We start from the raw sequence: 27,569 nt of genomic DNA on the forward strand, positions 1-27,569 counted from the left end.
ACCCAAACAGCGCTGTTTGTCTCCTACCAAATAAAACTGCGTTGGACTGAATCTCAGAGTTCTATGTGTCTCTAAGGGGATATTGGCATACCCCTCCTAGAGGGAACGAACTTAAGCATAATTTGTGCAACAATACTGCTATACAGCTGAAAGCTTGAAACGCTGCATTTAACTACTTTGGATTGGTGGAAGTTTAAATACAGCTAAGTACAACTGAAACTGCTGCTGGGCCTACTAACATTGTTTGGGGCCTACTAACATTGGGCCTACTAACACTGTTTGGGGCCTACTAACATTGGGCCTACTAACATTGTTTTTTTCGATAGGCCTTAGCAAGAGTTAAACTGTAGTGTATTTTGCATAGCGTACACATGTATTTTCTTTGTAATCGTTGCATGTTTCACATTTTACTTCTGTGTATGATGTTCTTCTGCATTTAATTTTCTTTAGAAACCATTCATTTCTTAAGACTTCTCATGTGGCATAATTTTATTTGTTTAACAACTTAAATGGGGATTCACTGTTTTCATACTTAAGTTTTAAAATATATTTTCTAACGTATTGCACTTTTGAATAACTTTTGAGATAGCAGGGATCTGTATTGGGACCAATGCTTCATAAAGACAGTGTTGTGTAGTGGTTAGAGTGTTGGACTGGAAACTGGGAGATCTCAGGTTTAGTCCCCACTCAGCCATGAAGCTTAACTGGGTGGCTTTGGGCCACTCACTGCCGCAGAGCTTAACCTACCGCACACAGTTGTTGTGAGGATGAAATGGAGGAGGAGGAGCATGCCCATGGAAGCTGCCTTGAGTTTCTTGTAAGAGGAAAAAAGCAGGAGATAAATGTAATAATTGGAAATGGAATAATAATAGCAGTAGTAGTAGCAGCAGTAGTAATAATAATATTAACAATAGTAATAATAATAAATGATCTGGAACTAGGACTAAGCAGCAATGTGGCCAAGTTTGCTGATTGCACCAAATAATTTAGGGCAGTTAAAACAAAGAGGGATTGTGAACGGAAAAATGGACATCAAAATGACAAATGCACATGTAAAGTGATGCACATTGGAGTGGGGGTGGTGGGGGGACCCAACTTCACTTGTATGGTTGTGACTGACCAAACCAGAGATCTTAGGCTTATGGTTGACAGCCTGATGACAATGTCAATTTAGTGTGCAGCTGCTATGAAAAAAGGCACATTCCATGTATTCCAAGGCATAATTAGGAAAGGACTCAACTTGGCTGAGAGGATGGGAAAATGCTGCAAGGTACTGATGTTTCAACATACTCTTAAAGCCCCCCACCCCACCCCACCCATTACTTTCTGGTTCAAGTCAGGCAAATACTGTAGAAGGCCAGTAATTTCACATCTTCTCAGGGCAATTTCTGAGGATTAAAACAAAAAGAAAAGTGCAAACTTCCCAGTTAGACAGGATTCTTTGTACAACAAAATCAGAAGTATGCCATATCATGCACTCAGAAATTTTCATTAATTTTTATCCACACTTCATGTCACTTTTTTGAAACCACTTCTGAGTGAGAGATATAGATTGAAATTGTATGCAAGCCTATTTATTTATTTATTTATTGTATTTTATCTGCCTTTTAGCTCAAAAGTCTCCCAAGGTGACATACAAAGGTCGGAAATAAGACAGCTCCTGTCCACAGGCTTCCATTCTAAAAGATATAAAAGGAAAGGGGATTGGGAGGGAGGAGGAAACACAGAGCCAAGATGGAGAAGCCATGTGGCGTTGCTGTTTCTCATTACCTATTGTATGGTGCATACAAGAACACAATGCAAAAGGAGGATCATCAAATCAAACATGCTAAAAACGCTTTGGACAAGTCAAGTTTACAACCCAGCAAACCTTATGCATGTTGAACTCAAATAAACAGTAAGTGAAGGCAATTCCTACCTGCAGGTTTACAATCTAAAAAGACATGACACACAAGGAAAAAAGAATAGGGAGGGACGTGCAATCCTAGGCACGTTTAGGCAGAAATAAGTTCTACAACTCCCAGCATTCCCCAGCCTGCCTTTCATTAGGAATGGTGCTGCTTCTCATTCTCATCTCCTTCAGCACAGCCTGCCGGAATGGAATTTTTAGGCCACCTTTAATGTAGGTAGGTAGGTAGGTAGAACTTACAAGGGTAGAACTTACAGGATAAAAAAAAAATACAAAACTGTAGAAATTGGCTTTTTTTAAAAAAATAAACATTTTATTGTAGAAATAGGTTATCTTTTTCTACAAGAAAATGGTGCTGATTCTGAAGTAAATGTGTTCAGCATCAGGATAGCAGAAGCAAGCTCCATTTTATTCCTGTAGTCATAGTTGTGATATAATTTAAGTGGGTTTAAAGTATAAAACTACACATGCTCAGATTACTATTATTTTTTAATCAGGGTTGGCAAACAATTGTACATTATGGATTGGTGAGGCGTGAACTTGTTCCTGTATTCCAAAGGCTGCTTTTTTGTGTGTTTCTGAGAATATCACGTGTTATTTTAATTATGATCGTTATCATTGTTGTCATGGTTTGGAGTGTTTTTGTGTATGTGTGAAGGGGGGGGGGGGTTTGCAAAGGGTTCCTGCTGTCTTCCGAGGGATATAATCATCATTATCATTACATACAAAGGGATGCGTATACCTTCTCCTGAGCAGTCCAGCCCTTACTTCTTACCAGATATGCATAATCTCGTGCCTTTGGCTATTGGGCGGTACAGAAATAAATAAATAAATAAATAAATTTCTACTCTGCTGCTTCTGAGTAGGCCTGCTCTGGTGGATGCTTTGTGATTGATTTTTGGATGCTTTCAGAACAAAAGCATGGATGTTGGGAGGCTTTCAGAACTTGTTCCTTTCTTCCAAAGGCTGCTTTTCTATGTGGCTCTGAAAGAATCACATCTCATTTTAATTATTATCATTGTTATTATGGCTGTATGGACTCTCTGCTCACATTCATCATCTTAAAGTCACCTGACTCTCTGTGAAACGGGAGTTATTGCTAGAACAGAAGAATGCACATGCAAAGGAGTACTTTTGTGTGGTTATGTGATCCCCCGTCGCCTTGCATGTTTTGTGCCTCAGTTTTCTTCTTCTGTGTAGTAGGTTGGGGATTCAAAGACTGCTCCTCGCACGGATCCCCCTTGGCTCTGCCTCTGCTGACTTGTGCTCCGTTCCACCATTCAGACTGACCACCGGCCTCCACTGTATGATAGTGGTGTTTAAAATGATTAGGGAAAGTAGATAGGGAGACACTTTTCTCCCTTTCTCATAATACTAGAACCAGGGTCATCCCATGAAGCTGATTAGTGGGAGATTCAGGACAGGTAAAAGGAAGTACTTCTTCACACAGCTTGTAGTTAAACTATGGAATTCACTGCCACAAGATGTAGTGATGGCCACTAATTTGGGTAGCTTTAAAGGGGCACTGGACAAATTCATGGAGGATAAGGTTATCAAGGGCTACTAGTCATGATGGCTATAGCTACCTCCAGTGTCAGAGTCAGTATGCCTATTTATAGCAGTTGCTTGGAAACCTGGGCAGGAGGGTGCTGTTGCAGTCATGTCCTGCTTGTGAGTTCCTCATGGGCAGCTGGTTGGCCACCATGTGAACAGAATGCTAGAGCCTTGGTCTTATCCAGCATGGCTCTTCTTATATTAGACATAGGACCTCAGTGTTCAGAAGCACTGTATCTCTGATTGCAAAGACAGAGACAGAGAAATACAGAGACAGACAGACAGAGATGTTTGCACTTGCACACACATACCTTTGGGGGGACACTTGTTTTTCAAAATCCAAGGAAATTCAATTATCAAAAAACCTGCTGGTTTGAAAGACCAGACGATAAGGCTATCTCACATTGGTCCAAACACCACAAAACCAGGAAATTTGAAGCTAAGGCTAATGCCTTATCTGGTATGCCCTGTGATCAGTCATGATGTTGTGCAATGTCACAAATTGTGCTTGCTTACAACTTACCCTCCATGCACCCACACTTTTCCTGGGTCTTTCAGTCCCAAATCCAGATTGGGAGGATGGCATGCCTGGGACCAGCAAAGATGCTCCACGTTGTCCTGGCCCTGTATTGCCTTATGAAGCATTCGAGCCTTACTGTATTGCTAGAGATAGCTTTATCATCTGGTCTTTTAAACCAGCCAGGTTTTTGATGATTTAATAATTATTATTATAATAATAAGGTTGCTGGTGGCATACATGCTGACAGAATCTCACAAGCCAAGAAGAGTCCCAAAATTTTCTGAAGACCATAGAGCATTAGCAACTCACCTTCATCTTGGTTACATAATAATTGCTGTTAGTTGGGAACCTAGACAATCAGAGATTAAGGTCCTTCCCTACTAGATAGCCTTGTTAACACTCACAAATAGTCTTACAAAACCAGTCTTATCAGGAACTTAATGTGGAAAATTTACATGGGCTTATTAATCCACACAGATTTTCTGGAGATGAATCCATAAAGAGAACCATATAGAGTTCTAGGATTTCTGTTCACAGATATATCCAGGAAATGTTGAAGTCCCCAGTTAAACTTTCCATGTGAGACACTCACAAGACCACTTTTAAGAAGTAAATTGGTGAGAACCAGATTTCATTAGAAGTGCTCTAATGAGGTAGAAAAGGAAAACTGACAACAAACCAATGGGGGGGGGCGGAGGCGGGGGAAGGCCGTTTCCCCAGAAAACCCTAAACTGCAGTATTATTCACATTTTATAGCTATTCCTCATGCAATCACAAATCACATCAATTTCATCAATTATGAAATTGATATGTATACATAGGGAACTTTAAAAAAAATCATATTTATACTTGGAACACCAGTTTTAAAGCCGCTGATATGGTTAATTCTGCATTAGCGGTGCACCACATCCTTTAATAGTATTTGGCTTCCAACGTTATGGATTTAAATATATATTTTGGATACATTGGGTAGTGTCTAATGGAGCCACTGTGCTACCACCAGTTTCTTTGCACAAGTGGGGCTCATTGCTTGTGCACAAGAATTTAGCACTTCTTAAAGTGAACCCCCAAATGAGCAGAAACACTTGTTTCTGAATTGGAACGGGTTGGTGGAGCTCTACTATGTGTTTCCGGTTCCTATCCAAAGCACTAAATTCCCATTGTGTGAGTGGTGGGTCCTGCTGGCACTTGGGCAGTATTGGATACATATGCCATATGGCATAACCCAGGGTGATCTTTACAACTTTCTGTGACCCTAAAGCTCTGCCTCTTTTACTCACTTACGGGCTGAGAAGGCTGATTGTAGTTGATAACATTCTTGCTGACATATTTCTCATATGAAAAGGAAAACCAGAGTGAAGACAATTCATTGCAGTAGATTAGCAAATCACAGGTCATAGCTGGGTTGAATGATAGAATCTTCCTTGCCTCCAACAGAAAAAGTATGGAAAATATAACCTCAGGTTCAAGGACATTTCAAAGGAAAAATCTGCATTTTTTTGTAACAGCCATTACAGAAAATAATTGGTATTATTATGAAAAGTCCTTTACAATTGACTCCCACTCAAATGGAACTTTATAAAGCACTAAACCATGATTAAATTATATATATGGCTTTAATGGTTGCTGTGCCTTCAGCAAAGAAATTCAAGGAATATACATATATATGCCTCTCATACACCTATACATTTCAAGCTTTGATTCAAATATGATTCAATTTTTGTCTTATTTATTTGACTTGTATGAAAACATAGGAACATATTTTTATTGTGTACTGCAACATGATGTGCCTTGAGCACCAGCTGCCTGTACTAGTAACTTTTTCCACATGTCTAGTGAACATGTGAAGAAGGGAGAAAACTGGGGCTGCAGCTGCACCCATTTCCCCCACTTCCACCCTCTATACATTCAGCTGAAGGTCTGAATAGAGCCTACACATGTACAGGTTGTACACATGTAAAATATGTTAGCATTATCCAGAATCCTAAAAAGGGCAGGATCCTTGACATTCATTCGATTGTATGTGAATTGGCTCTGATCAGACCTTCACATGACTATATGGAGGTTCAGGAAAGCTCATGATCCTCCCTTCCCACCCACATGTTTTAAATTTTATTTGTTCATTTTAAATGATTTAGAACTCTCTCAAGGTGGTGTACAGGAATGTGTGTTCACTGAATGTGTGAAAAAAGATAGTGACTCCTTAATAATGACTTTTTAGAATCGGAGACTGGTAGATTTGTTGTTAATTGATTTTAACTTGTTTTTACACTGTTTTAAATTCTTGAATATTAAAGGTTTTATATGATGTTTTATCATCTTGTGAACTGCCTGGAGAGCATTGGCTATTGGGCAGTATAGAAATGTAATAAATGAATGAATGACTTGGCCCAGGAGGTCTCACAATCCCAGAATCTGGGACACTGGGATGGGAAGGTGGGAAAACATGGCCATAGCTTAATGGCAGACTATATGCTTTGCATACAGAAGCTTCTAGATTCAATCCCTGGCATCTTCAGCATTAAAATGTATCAGGAAAAAACATGATGGCCTCTGCCTGAGATCCTGAGAAAGTTGCTACCAATGACAGTAGACAATACTCAATGAGATGGAGAAATAGTCTGACCTGTTATAACCTAGAGTCCAAGTGGGAATTTGACTCGCTAGCCTCTGGAACTGGAAATGACAGCTCAGACTTTTCTAGTGAAGAGTAGGGATGGATGCATCAGTCAATTTTGGTTTCTCTCCATTTCTCATTTTTCTAGTCCTTTAGTCGGTTTGTCCTGAGCTTTGAGAGTTTCTCCAGTCTTACATTTGGAATTTCTTTTTAAGTTCAAATGAATATTTATAAGCATTATTGTGCACATTTCTCCAAATACATGCATTTTTGTGTGCGAACTGAATGAATTTCTCCCCCATCCCTAGTGAAAAGCGTGCATCAGCCCATCTGCCACCCAAAGCTGTTAGCTCTCCAAAGGGTCCCCACTGAAGAAGGCAGAGAACACAATCTGTTGCTATCCAACAATGCCTCTGTGCCTCCTCCAGGCTGTAGTGCAGCTTCACTTGAGAGGCAGAGCTCTTGCATTCTCAAGGCCCTGCTTTGGGTTACATAAGAGCACAGCTGAACGCCCTCAGATCAATGCCTGCCTTTCCACTGGCCGCTCTCCAAGGTCCTGGTGAGTCTGGTCCTGCACTGTCACCAGGAATTGCCTCCCCACTGCTGGATGCCCCGTGAGTAATGCTCCAAGTTTTGCTTAGTGCCCAGTGGGCTCACAGTATGGCCAGTACAGGAAATCTGTATGCACTGTTTCTCATCTAGGTGCTCCCGCAGTTTTCACACAATTTTCAACGAGACAGTTCACCATCCTGCACTGTACCACTCACATAATGAACATTTTGAAGTTCAGCAAGGTCAATAGAGAGCCAGCGTGGTGTAGTGGGAAGAGTGTTGGACTGGGAGCTGGGAGATCCGGGTTCTAGTCCCCACTCGGTCATGAAAGCTCACTGGGTGACTTTGGGCCAGTCACACACTCTCAGCCCAGCCTATCTCACAGGGTTCTTGTTGTGAGGATAAAATGGAGAGGAAGAGGATCATGTAAGCCGCCTTGGGCTCCTTGCAAGAGGAAAAAAGGTGGGATATAAATGCAATAAATAAATAAATAAATATATTTAACCTGCAGTGCACATTAGAATTTAGTGATTAGTCACAGAACACCATGTTCGGCACACTTGGAACTGTGATATGACCACTGCAAGAAGCTCCAATACATTCTAGATCCCTTTTGTTTACTCCTCATGGATTTGTTCACCATGTAATATCCATTCTGTTCAGCTCTGAGACTATGTGTTCTTCTGAAGAAACGAGCTGCATTGAAAAATGCCGCTTGTGCATTTCACATCTACTCCATTTAGAGAGTAGATTTTCTCTCTAGCCCCTTCTGGTATGCCTTGATTGGACCAGATGGAAAATTACCTCAGCTCTGAAATTTCCACACAATAAATCATATGAGCCTTCCTCTTCTCTAAGTAAAATTTAGACAAAGGAAATTTGTTCCTGACAGTATCCACTCAGCCCAGTTTCAAGCAAATATAGCAAGTAGGAACAGTGGGAACCACAGAATGGTTTGATGTGCTTTGCAGACAGAGAGTAGAGAAAAAATCCCTGTCAAAAATAGTTACTCTAATTGGCTCCATTTGGCTCCACCTCTCCCGGAACTGTTTCTATGGCAGCTGGTCATTATAATAACTTCTATATAACTTCAACAACTGGTGCCTGCATTTGTTTTCCTCTTTCTTCCTCATCCTCTTTTTTTTTTTCCTTTTGTATCATGTCTTTTATGTTGTAAGCCTGTAGACAGGGACTGTCTTGTTTTAATTGATTTTGAATTGTTTTTATGGATTATGTAAGCCACTCTGAGAGAGTTTTTTGGCTGAGGAGCAGGGTAAAAATGATTTAAATAAACAAAAGCAAATAAATATGGGAGTCAAAGATGTGATTGCAGCCATGTACATTTACTAAATCTGTTTACCATTAATTTTGACTGCTTGGCAAGGTCTTGTTTTAGTTGGATATTTATTTTTCACATGCCCAATATTCCCTTTTAAATTTAAATCAAATTATGCACACTTTTCTGACCCAGAAAATTGCAAATTTCCAGTAACCTGGTTAAGTAACATTGAGTACAATCTGAAATGTAGTTGTGTTGACAGGATAAACAGGGACCTGTATTTTCTGTTAAGAATTAAATGCCATTAGATGAACAGCTCTCAAGTCTTGACAACAACAACAAAAAGCACTATCAAGATTTACATCTTTCCCCAGAAAACACTGGATTTTGTAGCTTCCAAGACCTGCAAAGAAACAAAGCAGAAATCCTTTCCCTTCAGTTCTCCCTTGGGTCCCCTGAAGATTTCTCTGGAAGAAGTCAAAGCTAAGCCAGAAAGGTTAGCCACAGTCTGAAGACCTCTTGGCTAAAATATTTCTCTTATTATAGCAAGGGTTTTTTCTTCTTCTCTACCAGAGTCAGGTTTCTGTTCTCTTCATTATCGGCTTGTTTTATCTTTTAGCTAAAGTTAATGCAATCTGAATAACTTCTACTTACAGAGGCAAAAGTCTAGTCCTAATGAACAAAGATCTATTCCCAATTGATTATTAATTAAATCATTTCTTTCAGTCATTCTACCAAACAACTGATGGCTTATTTGGCAAATCAGCTTTCTATCCACCCAGGCAAGTTGTGTGAAACATTGCTTATAAAACATTTTCACACTGGCCTGGTTTGGATATAAAAGGAAGCCATGCTTTCCCACTATGAGAACAAGCCATATCTTCATCTTTTGTATATCAGATGAGAACATCAAAAGCTTCCACTTCAGATTTTAAACTGGGTACAGTTCGCAAGCTGAAGACACTGTGGTTTGTTAAAGCCAAGGATGAGGAACTTCTGGTCTATGGACCTAACCTGGCCTGTTGAAGTTTCCCAGCCAGCCCACAGAGCCTTTGGTTCCCTCCATGATCCCTGCTCTGTTCTCTTCCCAAGCCCCGCACTTTGGAGGCTAGAGGCAGCTTCGGGAGGGGAATATCACTGATCAGAGATAACAGGGAGATTCTCCTTACTTTGTGCACCACTTGCCCTCCCAACTGGGAGGGGGAATGGTACACCAAGCACTTCACCCACCCCACACCCTCCCCAATGGTGGAAAGTATGGGGCAGGCAAAGTAGCCAGGACCAGATGACGGAGGGCTGGGAGGGGGTTACTTCCCCACTCCTGGTATAAACTATGGCAAGAGAACCAGCCAGGATCTGAAATCATAGTTTCATCTTAGCTTGTTCTCACTAACCATAGTGTAAGCATCACAAACCCTAGTTCAAACATAGCACATTTCCTGAGCTTGGATATCACAGAGACTGATTGGCTTAAAAACAGGAGCAATATCTTTTGGTCCCCTGGCACAAGAAACACTAGAAACAGGGACAGGAAGCATGCGAGCCCCAGGACTGTTGTGGCTTGTTCTCATTGTGGGAAATCATAATTTCTCATTATATATGAATTGGGTGACTGTGTGTGGGTTTTAAATACTATTCCAAAAATCTGTCAAGGTAGCATAGGAGTATATATTTCACTGAAGGTTCTTTTTAAAGCTTGCATAATACCACTGCTTAACTGGACACAAATAGAGGAGTAAAAAGACATATGGATGAAGCACATCCGTGTAAATCCAGTCTACCTGGCTCATTAGGTTTGCCAGATTTCATAGCCTTGCAGTAAGCCTATTGCTCCTGGGTGAAAAATTCTCCACGATTCAAGCTACCTTGTGACACATTAGCACATGTGGACAAGCAAAGTATTTTGTGAGCAGGCTTACTGTGCTCATATGCCATTGTGTAAGTATCTCAGCCAGTGCAGTGTATTATTTACATTGCCAGCCTCAGCTAATGTAATCTCTCTGAAGGTGAGTGGCTATCTGTAGCCCATGCAGCACTATAATCAGCAGCCTTTTGGAAGTCTGCCTGCCTCAAGTTCTTGAACAAAAACAAAAAATTAGTGAGGCAATTTTCTACATCAGATTGTGTTCCAAATTTCATATAAACATGAAAGTGAAATCACATCCCTTTTCAAAACTTATATGAATATTTAGAGGATGGAGCAGAAGTGTGTGTAATCTCCATGCTTTCATAACGAAGTCTGAAAAGAGACCCTATGTATACAACTGTACATATGTAAGCCTCTCCCCATGTGATTAGAACTCCTGAAGCAGTGGATTAGAACCACCCCACTCCCTCATGTATTTACTAAACATCCAAATGGGGCTTATGATTAATGAGGAATCTGTAAAGCCATACTCCAGGACATTGTGCATTCAGGAAGTCATAGCTCTGTGTATGTCCCTACATACACGGGAGAGAAAGGGCAGGATTCTGCTTGATTTCCATCCCCCCCCCAATAAAATAATACTCTGTATTCTGTATTGCTTTGTGCATTTGGTATAGAAAACTTTATTATAAATTTAACCTATGTCAATAAAGCAAACAGAAAAAGGAAGTCCAAAACCGTGGATGCATCCACCTATTGAAAGTGTTTCAATGAGTTATATCACCTTCCTTAGAATGCAACCCGGAATTTAATTCCCACGCAGGTTTAATTCGACATACTTCAATACTACCATGTAGATTTAGTGCTGGTACACCAGTTAAAATAATTTGCAGACTTCAATAGTGACTTAGACCATCTGAGACCATTCCTGCAATAACATAGCAAACAAAACTACAAACATTATGTCAGTGGAATTTGAGTTCAAGGTCAAGTTTCATAAAGCACCTGTGGACCCTGGGCTTGGAGAATATAAAGGTGTGTGATATTGGTCGCATGAGAGATAAATTGGCTGTATGAAACTGGAGGCCTCATATTTGACTTACATTTGAATTTAAAGTGATGCCCGTTAGAAGCATCTTCTGAATCTGTTCTTGCCCAACCAATGACGCATGAATGGTTAAAAATGGTTAAAATACTCTTTGCTGCATGGCTCCTGAAACTATGCATAAGACAATAACCTATGGCAAAAGTAAATTTATAAATATCTCAGTAAAATTGTGCACTACTATATTAATTTCCAATTAAAGCAGAACGTAGTTCTGTTTTATAAGCATTTGATAAAAGCATTGGTTAACTTAAAAGAAAGCACCATCCTAGTTCAACTAATTGAAGAAATCTCTCTCTCGATATATATATCCATTAAATAAGAAAAGAAAGGGATGGGATGGGGGAAATCATGAGTTCTTTTAATGGTTATTGGCTGCTGTTCAATGCAGGGTATTTTTTAAATTCATTACAAATAGGTGCTGTGGCTTGTTTCAAAATGTAGATTAAATAAGGCAATATAAAAGTAACAGCATTACAGTACATTTGCTCCTTTGCATTGAACAAAGTTACTATTTGAATAATAAAATACAAAAAGGCTGCTTTCCTTAATTTAATCTAACATGCTGCAAAGTAATTAACAGCTAAATCTGTAGCTGGCTAGTTCTATCGTTCAGACATCCAAGTTTCTAGTTCAGCATATTTTTTATCACATTGTTATTGCTTTCTAGTTTCAGTAAAATATTCTATTCATTCACATAGTTAGAAAAAGAAACAACAAAAATGCCCAATGTTGGTTATGGTCTTACATGTCTTCCCTTTCCCATCGTATAATATTACTACTGTGCCAAAACTCTAATTTGATTGAAAATAATGAAAAACCTTTAGCTGCACTGATATTTTGAGTTCCATCCTATTTTAAAATGATATGGACAATGAAACCAAAATGTTCCAGTGGTAAAAGTCCGTTTGTAAGGTAGGATTTTTAATGGTAAAAAAATGCCAAGTTCATGATAGAACTTGGCATATATCACCACACCTTGTCTATAATGGAGATGCCATTCTAGTGCAAGGAAAGTGTGTTTTCACATTAAAAATATATTCTATACCAACAGAGGAATAGAGAGAGAGCCCTAATTATTTGATGCTAAAGAATCTTACATCCCCAGAATTAACATACTTTAGATCCTGAATGAACCCAATTGGTATGTCTTATTGTTCCTAGCCCACTGATCCCTTAAGTCTATGCTCTGAATGAAAAAAACAATTCATTTATTGCCAAAATCTGCTCTCATTCGGCTTATTTTTTTTTACTGTTTCAGTTTACATTCTATGAAAACATACACATGATCTTTTGACTACAATTTTCCACAAACCCACAGATATAAACACCTTTCTAAGGTATGACAGTTACCAGTCAGTACACCTCTGAAACAATTTACCCTACAGTCAGTTTTTAAGAATAAAACATAAGTGCTCAATAAGTCAGATTATTTCAAAGAATCATGATCATTAGCACAATGCCTTCAAGAAAGGGGATACCCTACCCAGGTGATAAATTCAGCTATGAATAGGGTGCATGCCTGTAAATGAGACATCTTATTAGGTTCCCACAAAAGAGTGGAAAAACAACAAATTGAACAGCAAACAACATGTATTCTTCCTTTCAACTCAGTCACAAAAAGTTTACAAATGCATATTTTTTTCCAATTGGCATCTGATTCAGCTTCTACCAGGTCTAACTACAAGATCCAGACTAATGTTCAAGAGAACAGAAAATCTCAAGGACTTGTTAGTGCATATGGAGCACACATGGAACACAAAAAAGGAAGTGCAACCAATGGTGTTTCACACACCAAGGCCAAAAGGACATCATCCATGTGGCCAGTGTGCATACTGTAAATTCACCAAAAGGGAAAAATCTTGGGTGAGCCCAAACACTGGAAATCTCATCCAGATCTCTGACTTTCTAACCTGCAACTCCTCAGGAGTGATTTAGGCAATTTCATACCCTTGCCACAAGATCTACATTGGCAAGACTTTGAGACCTTTAAAACTCTGAGTAGGAGAGCATCTGTGTAATCTAAGACATCAGGAGGGCAGGAGCACCAATAGTCAAGCATTTCAGTGCAAAACAACATAAACCAAACGACATCATTGTTTTGGCTACTGAAAAGGTGAATGGAGATGAAAGTTTATTAAGTAAAAGAGAATTGTTCTGAATCATTTCCCTAAAAAGTATGTGGCCCATAGGACTCAATGAGGATTTGGACTCCTTGGGGTTTAAATAAAGGCAGAAAAAGAATTAGGATCAGCCAAATCAATGTGTAACATGATATAATGATAAAAAATGAAATTAGAAGATTGTAAGAACATGTAATATCAACCCTAAATATCATGTGCAAAATGTTATCAGTAAGGTATAATAGGAGTAGCACATGACAGATGATACAACGGGGTGGTGTTCAGCTTTAAATCTTCTAGGATATATAAGGCCTCAGACTCTGTACCAGATGTGTGAGCAACAGACTTCAACTATAGCGTTTGCAAATATCCAGAAGTAAGAACACTCATGTATTTCAGTCAGAGCAACAGATCAAACGGCTTGTATAAGGTCAGTGTTTGTTGGAAAGATAAGAGTTGCTATAATGACTATTCATTCATGTGTTATAAAGCTATGCAGCTGTTAGAAGCTACCGCTTACTTTATCTCCTGAGTTCGAAGGTAATGTGTGGGAGTTGTTTATACTCTGTGTAAATTGGAACTGTTTTTTTCTTGAGTGGTTTTTGGTGGCAGAATTTTAACATTTGTATATAAAAAGATTTTATGAAATTTTGTAATATAGGAACAGGGTGTTATCTGTAAGACAGTATTTTTAATGTAAATGTTTGGTTTGATTTATAGCTCCTGAGGAAGGAAGCATTCTGAAATGCGTCGAATGTAATAAATTTTGTTTTCTCGAGCACCAGAGCTTGTCTTCCCCTTCTCCACAGTCTTTCACGGTGCTCTTTCCCTCTTCACTTCTTCTTCTTCTGGCTTTATCTACACCAGCCTTCCCCAACCTACGGCCCATTTTGGATTTCAACTCCCATCAGCCCCAGCCAGCATGGCCAATGATCAGGAATGTTGGAGCTGAAGTCCAAAATATCTGGAAAGCACCAGGCTGGGATGGTGCTTTCCAGATATTTTACACTATGCAAGCTCTTTGGCTGAAATTGAATTTCAGACAGTGGGTGATGGGCTTAAAATGTAATCAGTCTTCAAAAGGTAGTATTTCTATGCATTCTTTCATAGGAAAATGCATTAGTACACGGAAATTAGAGTTTTGATATAGCTAACATTTTTCACTTGGGTGACCTCTGTTATAGCAAAAGGACTGGATTCATTTCTGCCACAGTGACGTCCTTTCATTTTGTTCATCTGCTTCAAACTTATGTGAGAGAAAGGAATTACAATGTGGGGAAATAAACTTTAGGAAGAACTAGGACAGTACAATTTCAGAACCAAGAGCTACAAATTGGGGTGCTTCAGCTCAAGCACATTTACATACCAGTATACATACCAATATCCAATTACACATGGCGTAGTATACACTAGGGTTATTTAAATTTCATCCAGGGCTGGCGTAGTGAGACAGGTCCATCCTTCTGCATAGCACTGTTTCCTATGCCACTAACAGATAGTGATTCTATGCAACACACATTGATTTCTACCTTTGCTGATGCCTTTGGGTTATTTTATAGTTATCTCAGCCCCAACCACATAATGTGGCCTACATGTCATGTCCACGATCTCTGTCCATTTCCATTCAAAAAAATCTTAAACAGATCATAGCACATACTCATGCTGGAAACCCATAGTAAATTATTTAGCCATAGTCAATCCCACCAATTACACACTGACTTGTGCTATTGCTGCCAGAAAGACCTACACATGGACTGAATGCCATTTCCTAAAAGGAAGCAATTTCCATTGGTTTTATTTATTTAAAAAAATCCTGTGTTTCTGTTTAAAAATATCCAAAGTGAATTACAAAGAAATATATCCAAAGCACGGATAACAATTAGAATGGCAGAGGGAACAGTAAAAACAAGCAAACAAAAACAATTTAAATCAAAATAGATTAGATAATATAAGCATGTAAAAGCAGCCATGAGACAGAGCACTCAAGTTAAAAAGCCTTGGAGAATAAAAAGGTGTTGACCTGTTGCCTGAAGGACACCAGTTTTGATGCCTCACAAAAACTGGCTGGGGAGTGAGTCTCACAGATGGAGTGTCCCTACTGAAAAAGATTCTTTTTCCAGTCACTACCTGCCTGCCCTCTGATGAACAGGACAGCTGGAGGACAGACTCCGATGCAGATCTTAAAGGTGAACTAATATGGGAAATGTCCCTAAGAACTTTTGATGCCCATGCAATAATGCCCTCTGCTGTTGCTTGTTCTCAGAACTATACTGATGCCCTACTTTTCATCTCAAGAACATATAAAAAGTTGTGCTACATAATGTTGAAGGTTGAATCAAGCATCCAAAGCGCTAGTTTGCCAGAGTTGCAGGATACGGAATTTGGCTGGTTTTCCAGCTGAATTTATATCACTGCATTATTTTCAGTCCAAACACTCCATCTTAGGTTCTTCTTCTTTTTCTTTTTTTAACATGGACGATTATTCTACAATAATGGGATACAAGTCTGTTTATAGTGAAAACATGCTCGCAGCCTACACTAATAGGTACAGTATCTTTTGTTAATTGTTCTACCTGAATATTATTGCAAGTGTTCAAATCTAAATTATTTTTTCTGATATCACACTTGTATTGGGGTTACAAAATTATATGAAAGAAGTATCACTCGGTGCCTTCCTTCCCACAACTATGATGATGTCCTCTCTTTTCATCCTTGCCCTGGCTTTCTGTTGCACTTCCTATCAACTTCAGGGTTCTAGGTCTCCTGTCTGTGAATCCACACATGCAAGGTCAGCACTCAGTGACTGCAGACATCCAGTGATGAGCTGCACCTGTGAAACAGCCATCACATATCACAGAGAAAACCATAATACTATTATATCACACACAGTACCTTTTAATGGAGAAAGTTCCCACAGTAAGTTATGAGTAATTCTGTAATATCTATACATGTGTGGATCAGCCCTACTTTATCTCTCTCATCTCTGCTTACATCCCTTCCCTCTCTTTTACTCTGAATATTATCCCCTATCATAGCTTTTCTCCTCCACTTCCCACACCGTTGCTTTTGTCATCCTGAACCCTTTGTTTAGAACATCCTTCCCATCTCTATTCATCTAGCTGTCTCCCTTCCAGGATCACAAAACTGAGTGATCTTCATGGGTGAAAAAGCCATCCCTGCCTCCTTACAAGTCCATCCTCAAGACCCTTGTTGTTGTTCAGTCGTTAAGTCGTGTCCAACTCTTCATGACCCCATGGACCATAGCACGCCAGGCCTTCCTGTCCTCCACTCTCTCCCGGAGTGTGCTCAAGTTCATCTTCATTGCATCAGTGATGCTATCTAGCCATCTCATCCTCTGCCGTCCCCTTCTCCTTTTGCCTTCAGTCTTTCCCAGCATCAGGGTCTTTTCCAGGGAGTTTCCTCTTCGCATTAGGTGGCCAAAATATTTGAGCTTCAGCTTCAGTATCTGTCCTTCCAATGAGCATTCAGGGTTGATTTCCTTTAGGATTGACTGATTTGACTTCCTTGCAGTCCAGGGGACTCGTAAGAGTCTTCTCCAGCACCACAGTTCAAATGCATCAATTCTTCGGCACTCAGGCTTCCTTATAGTCCAGCTCTCACAGCCATACATTACTACTGGGAAAACCATAGCTTTGATTATACGGACCTTTGTTGGCAAGGTGATGTCTCTGCTTCTTACTATGCTGTCTAGGTTTGCCATAGCTTTCCTCCCAAGGAGCAAGTGTCTTTTAATTTCATGGCTACAGTCACCATCTGTGGTGATCTTGGAGCCCAAGAAAATAAAATCTGTCACTGCTGCCACTTCTTCCCCTTCTATATGCGAGGAAGTGATGGGGCCAGATGCCATGATCTTCGATTTTGTAATGCTGAGTTTCAAACCAGCTTTTGCACTCTCCTCTTTCACCCTCAACAAGAGGCTCTTTAGATCCTCTTTGCTTTCTGCCATTAGGGTGGTATCGTCTGTGTATCTGAGGTTGTTGATAATTCTCCCAGCAATCTTAATTCCGACCTGTCTTTCATCCAACCCGGCGTTTCTCATGATGTACTCTGCATATAAGTTAAATAAGCAGGGCGACAATATGCAGCCTTGTTGTACTCCTTTCCCAATTTTGAACCAATCAGTTGTTCCATGTCTGGTTCTTACTGTTGCTTCTTGACCATCATACAGGTTTCCCAGGAGACAGGTAAGGTGGTCTGGTACTCCCATCTCTTTCAGAATTTGCCACAGTTTGTTGCGATCCACACAATCATAGTCAATGAAGCAGAAATATACGTTTTTCTGGAATTCTCTTGCTTTCCCATGATCCAGCGAATGTTGGTGATTTGATCTCTAGTTCCTCTGCCTCTTTGAAATCCAGCTTGTACTTCCGGTAGTTCTCGGTTCACATACTGCTGAAGCCTAGCTTGTAAGATTTTGAGCATCACCATGCTGGCATGTGAAATGAGCGCAATTGTACGGTAGTTTGAACACTCCTCGGCATTGCCCTTCTTTGGAACTGGAATGTAAACTGACCTTTTCCAGTCTTGTGGCCACTGTTGAGTGTTCCAAATGTGTTGGCATATTGAGTGCAGCACTTTAACAGCATCATCTTTTGGGATTTTAAATAGCTCAGCTGGAAGACTGTCATCTCTGCTAGCTTTGTTGTTAATAATGCTTCCTAAGGCCCACTTGACTTCACTCTCGAGGATGTCCAGCTCAAGTTCAGTGACCGCACTATCATGGCTATCAGGGACATTAAGATCTTTCCTGTATAGTTCTTCTGTGTATTCTTGCCACCTCTTCTTAATCTCATCTGCTTCTGTTAGGTCCCTGCCTTCTTTGTCCTTTATCATGCCCGTCATTGCACAAAACGTTCCCTTGAGATCTCCGATTTTCTTGAAAAGATTTCTAGTCTTTCCCATTCTATTGTTTTCCTCGATTTCTTTGCATTGTTCATTTAAGAAGGCCTTGTTTCCTTGCTATTCTCTGGAACTCTGCATTCAGTTGGGTATATCTTCCCCTTTCTTCCTTGCTTTTTGCTTCCCTTCTTTCCTCAGCTACTTGTAAAGCCTCATCAGACAGCCACTTGGCTTTCTTGCATTTCTTTTTCTTTGGGATGGATTTCGTTGCTGCCTCCTGAACAATGTTACTCAGGCACTCTGTCTATCAGGTCTAATCCCTTAAATCTATTCCTCGCCTCCACTGTATATTCATAAGGGATATGATTTAGGTCATACCTGAATGGTTTAGTGGTTTTCCCTACATTCTTCAATTTAAGCTGAAATTTTGCAACAAGAAGCTCATGATCTGAGCCACAGGCAGCTCCAGGTCTTGTTTTTACTGACTGTATAGAGCTTCTCCATCTTTGGCTGCAAAGGACATAATCAATCTGATTTCGATATTGACCATCTGGTGATGTTTATGTGTAGAGTCGCCTCCTGTGCTTTGGAAAAGAGTGTTTGCTATGATCAGCATGTTCCCTTGGTAAAACTCTATTAGCCTTTGTCCTGCTTCATTTTGTACACCAAGGCCATGCTTGCCTGGTATCCCAGTTATTTCTTGACTTCCTACTTTGGCATTCCAATCCCCTATGATGAAAGGGACATCTTTTGGGGGAGTTAGTTCTAGAAGGTGTTGTAGGTCTTCATAGAACCGATCAACCTCAGCTTCTTCAGCCTCAGTGGTTGGAGCATAGACTTGAATTACTGTGATGTTGAATGGTTTGCCTTGGATTCATACTGATATCATTCTATCGTTTTTGAGATTGTACCCCAGTACTGCTTTTCCCACCCTTTTATTGACTATGAGTGCTACTCCATTTCTTTTAAGGGATTCTTGCCCACAGTAGTAGATATGATGGTCACCTGAATTAAATTCGCCCATGCTTGTCCATTTTAGTTCGCTGATTCCCAAGATGTCGATGTTCAATCTTGCCATCTCATGTTTGGCCACCTCCAGCTTACCTTGATTCATTGATCTGACATTACAGGTTCCTAAACAATATTGTTCTTTATAGCATCGGACTTTCTTTTCACCACCAGACACATCCACAGCTGAGTGTCCTTTCGGCTTTGGCCCAGCCGCTTCACTCTTTCTGGCACTACTTGGAAATTCCCTCTGCTCTTCCCCAGTAGTATATTGGACACCTTCCGACCTGAGGGGCTCATCTTCCAGCGTCATCTCTTTTAGCCTTGTGATACATTCCATGGGGTTTTCTTGGCAAGAATACTGGAGTGGGTTGCCATTTCCTTCTCCAGTGGACCACATTTTGTCAGAACTCTCTGCCATGACCTGTCCATCTTGGGTGGCCCTGCATGGCATAGCTTATGGCTTCACTGAGTTACGCAAGCCCCTTCGCCACAACAAGGCAGTGATCCATGAAGGGGTCCTCAAGACCCACTTCTCTTCAAAAAGTCTTCCCTGAACTATCCTAGCTGCATCGTACATCCCCCTCCCCTGCAAACAGCCTTGCAGTGTTCCTACCCGCTCTTATAATTGTCAGTTTCTCATCTCTGTCTCAGACATGTCCATCTAATAGAGATTATAGACTCCTCTGGGCTTTTCTGAGTCCCTTAAGGCTCCTGGCACACCACTGGCATTAAATAAATGTCAAGTCATAGTAATAGTACTCAAAGTCAGTAACCTCCCAAGGCACAAATTTTGCGAAAAGATAGAAGGCTGTGTGCTGTTAAGGAGTGTGCTTAGGACAAGCAACCAAAGTAGGAGAAAGGGTTTGTTCTTGTTTAAAACTACAGTCCTATACACACTTGCTTGGGAGTAAATCCCATTGAATTCAATGGGAATTACTTCTGAGTAGACATGTATTGGATTACACTGCATGGATTAATCTGCAGCTATGAGCAGGTGAAGTTTTCATCCTGCTACACATTCCTGCAACTCTATAATGGGAGAAGCTGCCCTTACCGAATGTTCTGTCCTAATAACCTTATAAGGATAAAATCCTCACACCTTTTAAATTATTATATATTATATTATATGTAATTATAATTATATATAACATAATATATAATAATTTAAAAGGTAATGTAATTATAATTACATATACATGGAGAAAATCATTGTGACTTACCGGGCCAAAAGCGTTGCTGTCAAAACTATGTCCGTGATGATCTCCTTCTACCCATATATGGCCATGTGGAACTTTCACATACTTCTTTTTGTAGCCGATGGTTCTAAAGACAAATGTAACTATAAAGTTATTTATGCAACAAGTAAAATAGCCTTCAGCCTCAAAATTAAGACAAATACTGATCATTCTTCCCAACAAAATTTTTAAAAAATGTAAGCAACCAGTTTAGTTATTTCATTTTTCCAAAGCCACACACAACCTCGGTCACTTAAAAGCACTCTTCCTATATTTCTATGTACTTACAGCACAATCCTATGCATGTTTACTCAGAGGTAAGTCCTATGGTTTTCAATGGGGCTTCCTTACTAGTATGTGTGTTTAGGTTTACAGCCTTACATGTTGCAGTCTAGTCGTGCAGTGTTTTTCTTTGTAGAACACTTGCTCCCAGAGCAGTTGCGGGGAAAAGAACAGCCTTAAAAGCTCAGCACCAATATTCCATTCATGTTTAGACTTACGAAGTTCAGTAATAAACTCTACCAAGTTTCAAAAGCAGAGCAAGAAACTCTTGGAGATATCTTGTTAGGGGAGAGCAAGTTATACAAGTAGTTCAAGAGGTGACATTCTGCTGCTAGCTTGTTCTGAGCCAAAGCCCCAGCATGATATCAGAAATCATTCTGATGCTTCAGGGACCAATGTTTGAATGAGACAAATGTGAAATCATGATAACCACTGAGACACATACATTTTGTTCCTGGAACAATATTATTTTTATCATTATTCTCCATTACAAACCCTGCAGCATTCCACAAAGTGAAGAGTGAGAAGAAGAACGAACATTAACCCTTATTCTGTGGGAGTTACTGCAAATGCAGCTGCTTTTATGAACACCTGATGTTCAGAGGTGGGTAACATTGCATATGCATACAATGGTGTTAGCTAGTATGAAAAAGAACACCGAGAGCCTGGGATCTACATCCATAGATTTCAGTCACCTCTGGGCTTAAATGAAACAGAAGGTCACAATTTATGATGAAGTCAAAAGGGCTTCTGAAACAGTTAAATGTCCACACACAAAACAGCTGAAATTACTTCCCTTTTTATTCTGTTAGGGGAGGTGCTCATTATGGCATTTACTCAAGCGTACTCCCATTTACCAGTATTTAGGAAGCTAAAGAAAGGAGTCACAATGAGCAAAATTCTATTATTTTAAGGATAGCAGAAAACACATGTAGGTAAAGGGAATGCTGTTAAACAAAGGTAGACAATGCCATCCTCATTCCATCCTTGACAATGTAGAAAATTAACCAATGTAGAACTTTAACCAAGTGAAAAACACAAATAGAATGAAGATATCATTCCCTTGATGCCCGTAGATACAGAACACAATATAGTCAGGTTGCTTACCTGTAACTGTAGTTCTTTGAGTGGTCATCTGTGCATTCATGCATATGGGCTCTGCACCTGCATGGAGACTCATTCGGGAAACTTCCAAGCCGAAGAGTTTTGGCGGGAACCCCTCCCCCGCCGTCTCTGGTATATATAGAGTGGATTCCTGCCTTCCCCTCAGTTCCTTGAGACTGCAAGCAGTCCAGGGACGAGGGGAAAGAACACCTCAGTACCAAGAATCTTGTTGACACTGAAGTGGGTACGGCGGGAGGGTTGTGTGAATGCAAGATGACCACTTGAAGAACTACAGTTACAGGTAAGCAGTCTGACTTTCTTCTTCATAGTCTCTGTGCATCACACATATGGGCATCACACATATGTGTCTCACTGCAGTACCAAAGAAAGCACTGTCCTGCCGAAGGCACATTCTGCTCAGGCCCGAAAAGCTAGTCTGTAGTGGTTTATAAAGGTAGAAGGCTTAGACCAGGTAGCCGCCTTACACAAGTCCACTAGAGGAACACCCCTTGTAAAAGCCGTGGAAGTCGTCACTCCCCTTGTTGAATGTGCTTGGATTCGAGGCGGTAGCTCCTTCCCAAAGAGGTGGTATGCCAAGCGAATGGCCTGTACTATCCAGGAGGCTAGTCTTTGAGAAGAGACTGGAGAGCCTTTATTATGTCTGCTGTAGCAGAGGAATAGCCATTGCGACTTACAGAAAGACTCTGTCTGTGATTTTTAAAAGGCCAGAGCTCTCCATATATCTAAAGTGTGCAGTCTCTTCTCCAAATCGGAAGTCGGAGATGGAAAGAAAGCAGGGAGGACAACCAGCTGATTGACATGGAAGTGCATTACCACTTTAGGGAGGAAAGGTAGGTCCGGCCTGAGTACCCCCATTTCCTTGTGAAAAATGGTGTAAGGCGAGTCTATTTGTAGAGTGGAGAGCTCGCTTGCTCTTCTTGAGGTCATAATCGCTACCAAGAACACTGCCTTCCAAGAAAGCAGCCTCAAGTCTGCTGTAGCAAGAGGTTCATATGGTGGAGTTGTAAGGTTGTTGAGCACTAGCGACAAGTCCCATTGAGGGATGAGGTCTCTCATGCGGGAGCCAAATTTCTAAGAATTTCTAAGTTCGTGGCCTCCTGTCTGATTTTTGAGATCACCTACGTGAGGAGAGGGAACGGAGGTGATCCTTCCATTCCAAGAAAAAGGCATTGCCTAGTGATCCTCGACCGGCTCCCACCCTGGAGCAGAAATGTCTGCAGGTCGTGTTCTCTGGAGTCACGAAGAGATCGATCTTGGGGTGACCCCATTGCTGAACTATCAGCGGCAGGGCTGTCTTGGCATGCTGCCATTTGTGGGAGCACTGGAGGAGGCGACTGAGAGAATCTGCCAAGAGATTGACTTCTCCCATGATGTGGAGGGCAGTCAGAGGAATGCTCCTTGTAACTGCCCAGTGGTAAACATCCAGAGTGAGGGAAAGGAGGAGGGGGGAGTGTGTTCCACCTTGCTTGTTTAGGTACCAAAGAACCGTGGTGTTGTCTGCGAGGATTTGGATGTGTCGATGTCGGAGGCATTATTCGAAGGCACGGAGGGCTTTCCAAACTGCCATCAACTCCAAGAAGTTTATGTGGTAGAACATTTCTGTGGGTGACCAAAGACCCTGTGCTCACAGAGGTCCGCAATGTGCTCCCCAACCCAATAAGGAAGTGTCTGTGGTCAGGACTCTGGATGGAGGAGTAGGGAGAAATGGCATCAGATTTTGGGGTCCATCCACCACTTCAGACTGAGAGGAACCTCCTCCAGTACTGCAAGTGTAACAAGGAGGGGGTTGTCGGTCAAGTTGAAGGTTTGGATAAACCAGTGTTGGAGGAGTCTCATCTGTAGCTGGTCCATTCTACAACCAGTATTGTCACTGCCATATGACCGAGTAGGCATTGAATATCGTCTGCCCTGGCATGGTGATTGAGGAATATCGAAGTGGCATGTGCGATGAGTTTTTTGACGCGACTTGCAGGAAGGTATGCCCGGCCAGTTCTGGAGTCGAGGATGGCCCCTATGAATTGAACTGTTTGTGTGCGGGTCAGATGGGATTTCTCCCTGTTGATCTTTAGTCCCAGCGTCCGAAGGAGGTTCAGGATGACCATAATACCACACGATAGGGCTTCCGAGAGGAGCCCACTAGCAGCCAGTCTTTGAGATATGGGTAGATCTCTACTCCCTTGAGGCGGAGATAAGAGCAAACCCCGGCCATACACTTCGTGAATACACATGGGGCTGTTGAGAGACCAACGGCAGAACATTGAACTGGAAGAGTTCCACTCCGATCATGAAGCAGAGAAATTTCCTGTGTGACTGTTCTATCGCTATGTGGAAATAAGTGTCCTCGAGATCGACCGTGGCAAACCATGCACCCTTTCGGAGGAGTGGGAGAATCGTGGCTAGGGTTGTCATCCTGAATCTCTTGGGAACAACAAATTTGTTGAAGTCCCAAAGGTCTAGAATGGGATGGAGGTGTCCGTCCCGCTTCGGTACGGTGAAGTACCTGGAGAAAAACCCTTCTGTAACGAGGGTTGGATGAACACGTTGCATAGCACCCTTCTTTAGGAGAGATTGTGTTTCTTCCTGAAGGACCTTTGAGGGTGGGGTGGTCCAGAGCAGTGGGGGTAGGGATGTCAGAGAATTCCACCACGGACTCCAGTGAGGCCGGATTCTAAAGAATGGGGTCTGCAGGTGGTTCTAAAGAATCCGGCCCCCCGGAGTCCGTGGCGGAATGGCCTCTCTCCCCCACCAACCCGCGGAATCCCCCTGGGACAGACCTACCTGGTGGTGGATGCGGCGGTGGCGGCTCTGGCGGCTCTGGCAGATGAAGCAGCGGTAGCGGCTCCAGCCGCAAATGGCAGCCATCCTAGCGGCCGCCATTTGCATCCCTACGCTTGCCCATGATAGGCTACGTAAATATTTATGTAGCCTATCACGGCTAAAGCAGGGATGCAAATGGCGTCCCCTATGCAGGACGCCATTTGCATCCGCAGAAGCCTGGCAGCGGGTGGAGGCCTTGCTGCGGATTGGCCCGGCCAGTGGCTCCACGGACTGACCGCAGAGCAGAGCCGGCTGGGCAGGATTCCGGGGGGGAGGAACGGATTGCCTCCCCCCACCTGTGGACCCCAGCGGAGCCAAGTAAGTGGGGTTCCGTTCACCCCTAAGTGGGGGGGTGTTGAATTCTATTTTGTATCCTTGGCAGACAATAGTTAGCACCTAGTTGTCTGATGTCACTCTTATCCAGGTTGAATGGAATTTACTCAGGAGGTCTCCAAAGGGTGGTTTGTAAGGGCTGGTACGGAGGGGAGAGAGGTCGGAGTCAAAGACGACGCTTACAAAATCCCTCGCCTTTCGTCTTTTGCTGGAACTTGGGAAAGGAATAAATTTTCCTTTGTTGCTGCGGCTGTTGTTGTTGTTGTTGTTGTGGGCATCTGGGTGCCCGATCCCCAGGTTATCGGGGGGGTAGGTCTGGTGTTGTCGGTACCAGCGATGTTGACGATAAGGGAGGTGGTGTTGTTGATGCTGGACTTGGCCGATGCCCATTTTACAGGAAGTAGTTCTGGCTTTCTGCACAAAGTCCATTTGTTCGTCTGTTTTTGCACTGAGCAAGCCTTCACCGTCAAAGGGTTGGTCTTCTAGCCTAGAGCGAGCTTCTGGAGTTAGGCCCGTAGAATGAAGCTAGGCATGTTGCCTTAGGGCAACAGCGCCCATCATCCCCTTGGCATTGCAGTTCGCCTAATGATGGGCGGTATTAATCTGCTGATGGGAGAGTTTGGACGCCTCCGCATGGAACGTTCTGGCTAAGTCACATTGATCCTCAGGAAAGTATGCGATGAGAGAATCCATTTTTTCCCAAAGGAACAATTGATACCTGGCCATCATTGCCTGATAGTTTGAAATCTTAAGGCCCAATGCCGCTGAAGAATAGAGGCGGCGTCCGATGAGATGAGGTGAGGCATGCGATTTTTGAGAGGGGCCTTGAGCAGACTCTACTGTTACTGAGTTTGGTTTCGCAAAGAGGAAAGAAGCGTCCGTCTCTTGAACCCTATACATCAATTCTAGCCTCTTAGACATCGGGGTCAGGGATGAAGGCGTTTTCCATGTCTGTTGCACTGCGCTCAGCAGAGCTAGAAGAAAGGGAATGGCCACCGGGGTGGACATGTCTACCATGACGGCATTGAACACCGGATCGTGGAGTTGTTGTGGAGGTTGTTGCACATCGATGCCCAAAGATTGTGCCATTCTAAGCACTTGCTCAGAAAAGTGCCCCATATCCTCAGAAGGTGAAGTTCTATCTCGTGTCCCAAAGACATCATCCAGGGATGAGATTGATGGGGGAACCGAGGAAGAGGAGGATTGGTAGTCTTCACCAGATTCCTGTGAAGGGGCAGGTTGCTGCACCACGTCGGTCGCACCGTGAGGTGGAATCGGAGGCGGCGGAGCATGACAGTCCCGGCCGGATTGGTGTGGCATTAGAGATGTAGAACGTCTCAGTACCAGAGGAGGGGGACAAAAGGTGTCATGGAGTTCGAACTCCAGTCGCTGTCCAGCTTGGAACGGAGCATGTAACAGAAAAGTAGCTCCTAAGTAACGGGAGTGATCCAGGAAAAGGTTGCAGTCCTTCCTGAGCTTCCAATCTGCATCACGTTGCTGATCATGGGGAGGAGAGGATGAGACCGAAAACTGATCCCAATCACGGGATGGAGAGCGGAAGTGATCACAGTCATATTGTCCCTGCCAACGGTCCACACAGTATCGATCCGGAGATCGGTATCAAGGAGAGGACGAGGAGAGGGTGTTGGCCGATACCAAGGTGATTGAGTATCGTAACGGTGTGGCGTCGGAGACCTAGATCTCCAGTCTGGAACTGTTTGAGCTGGACAGGGTGGTGGGGATGGCGTGTCCCTCAACTCACCCTCCAAGATTGTGGATCCAAAGTAACCACCTGTGTGGGAGGAACCACAGCACGGATGGGAGAACCAAGTAGAGGAGGGGGAGGTGAGGCGTCCCGCTCCTTCTCCTGCTGTTTAGAGGTTTTCTTCCTCCTCTTTTTCTCTGGTGCATCCGCTGCCAATGTTTGGTGCTTTGCCCTTTTTGAAAGTTTTTTATCTACCGAGATAGTCAGGTTTCTTCCCGGAGTAGGTGGATCAACTCGAACTGGCTCTGTGGTTGAGAGAGGGGAGGATTGAGCCGGAGGAGCCGCTCCCATTGTACTTGTGGAAGGGGTAACAGCGGGCTGTTCTCGAGGAGTTTGAGCCTTAGGCATATCAACCGCTTGAAGGGCCAATTGCCAAAGGATTGCCTTTAGTCTATCTACTCTATTTTTGCGACCCTGCTTTGATGGCGACTGGCAGTGGTGGCAAGATTCAACTTTATGGGATTATCCTAAGCAAATTAGGCATTACTGCCACAAGCCATGCACTTTCTGAATGGAGGATTTTGGGCCATAAGCCGGAGGAGAAAAAAATGCATTGCCACTGAGGTGATTGACGCTCTCCAAAACGCTCTTTTTTCCTCTCTCTCTCTCTCTCCC

At 42.3% G+C, this 27,569-nt stretch overlaps 1 protein-coding gene across 9 annotated transcripts in view; it reads right to left on the minus strand.

Annotated features, from left to right (window-relative positions):
- The window catches only part of IMMP2L (inner mitochondrial membrane peptidase subunit 2), a 756,637-nt gene that overhangs the window by 132,301 nt on the left and 596,767 nt on the right, over nucleotides 1–27,569 (minus strand). For 7 of the 9 annotated variants that reach the window (XM_084810764.1, XM_084810759.1, XM_084810762.1 and 4 more), the window contains one exon: nucleotides 20,618–20,720. In XM_084810764.1, coding sequence (XP_084666890.1) covers nucleotides 20,618–20,720 — 103 coding nt within the window. Of the gene's footprint in view, nucleotides 1–15,283; nucleotides 16,357–20,617; nucleotides 20,721–27,569 lie in introns of those variants that run through there. The other 2 variants (XM_084810766.1, XM_084810765.1) reach the window with 1 other exon arrangement.

The sequence above is a fragment of the Heloderma suspectum genome, chromosome 7 (assembly GCF_057233095.1).
Source record: "Heloderma suspectum isolate Gila_16-S chromosome 7, 16-S_ref, whole genome shotgun sequence".
NCBI lineage: Eukaryota > Metazoa > Chordata > Lepidosauria > Squamata > Helodermatidae > Heloderma > Heloderma suspectum.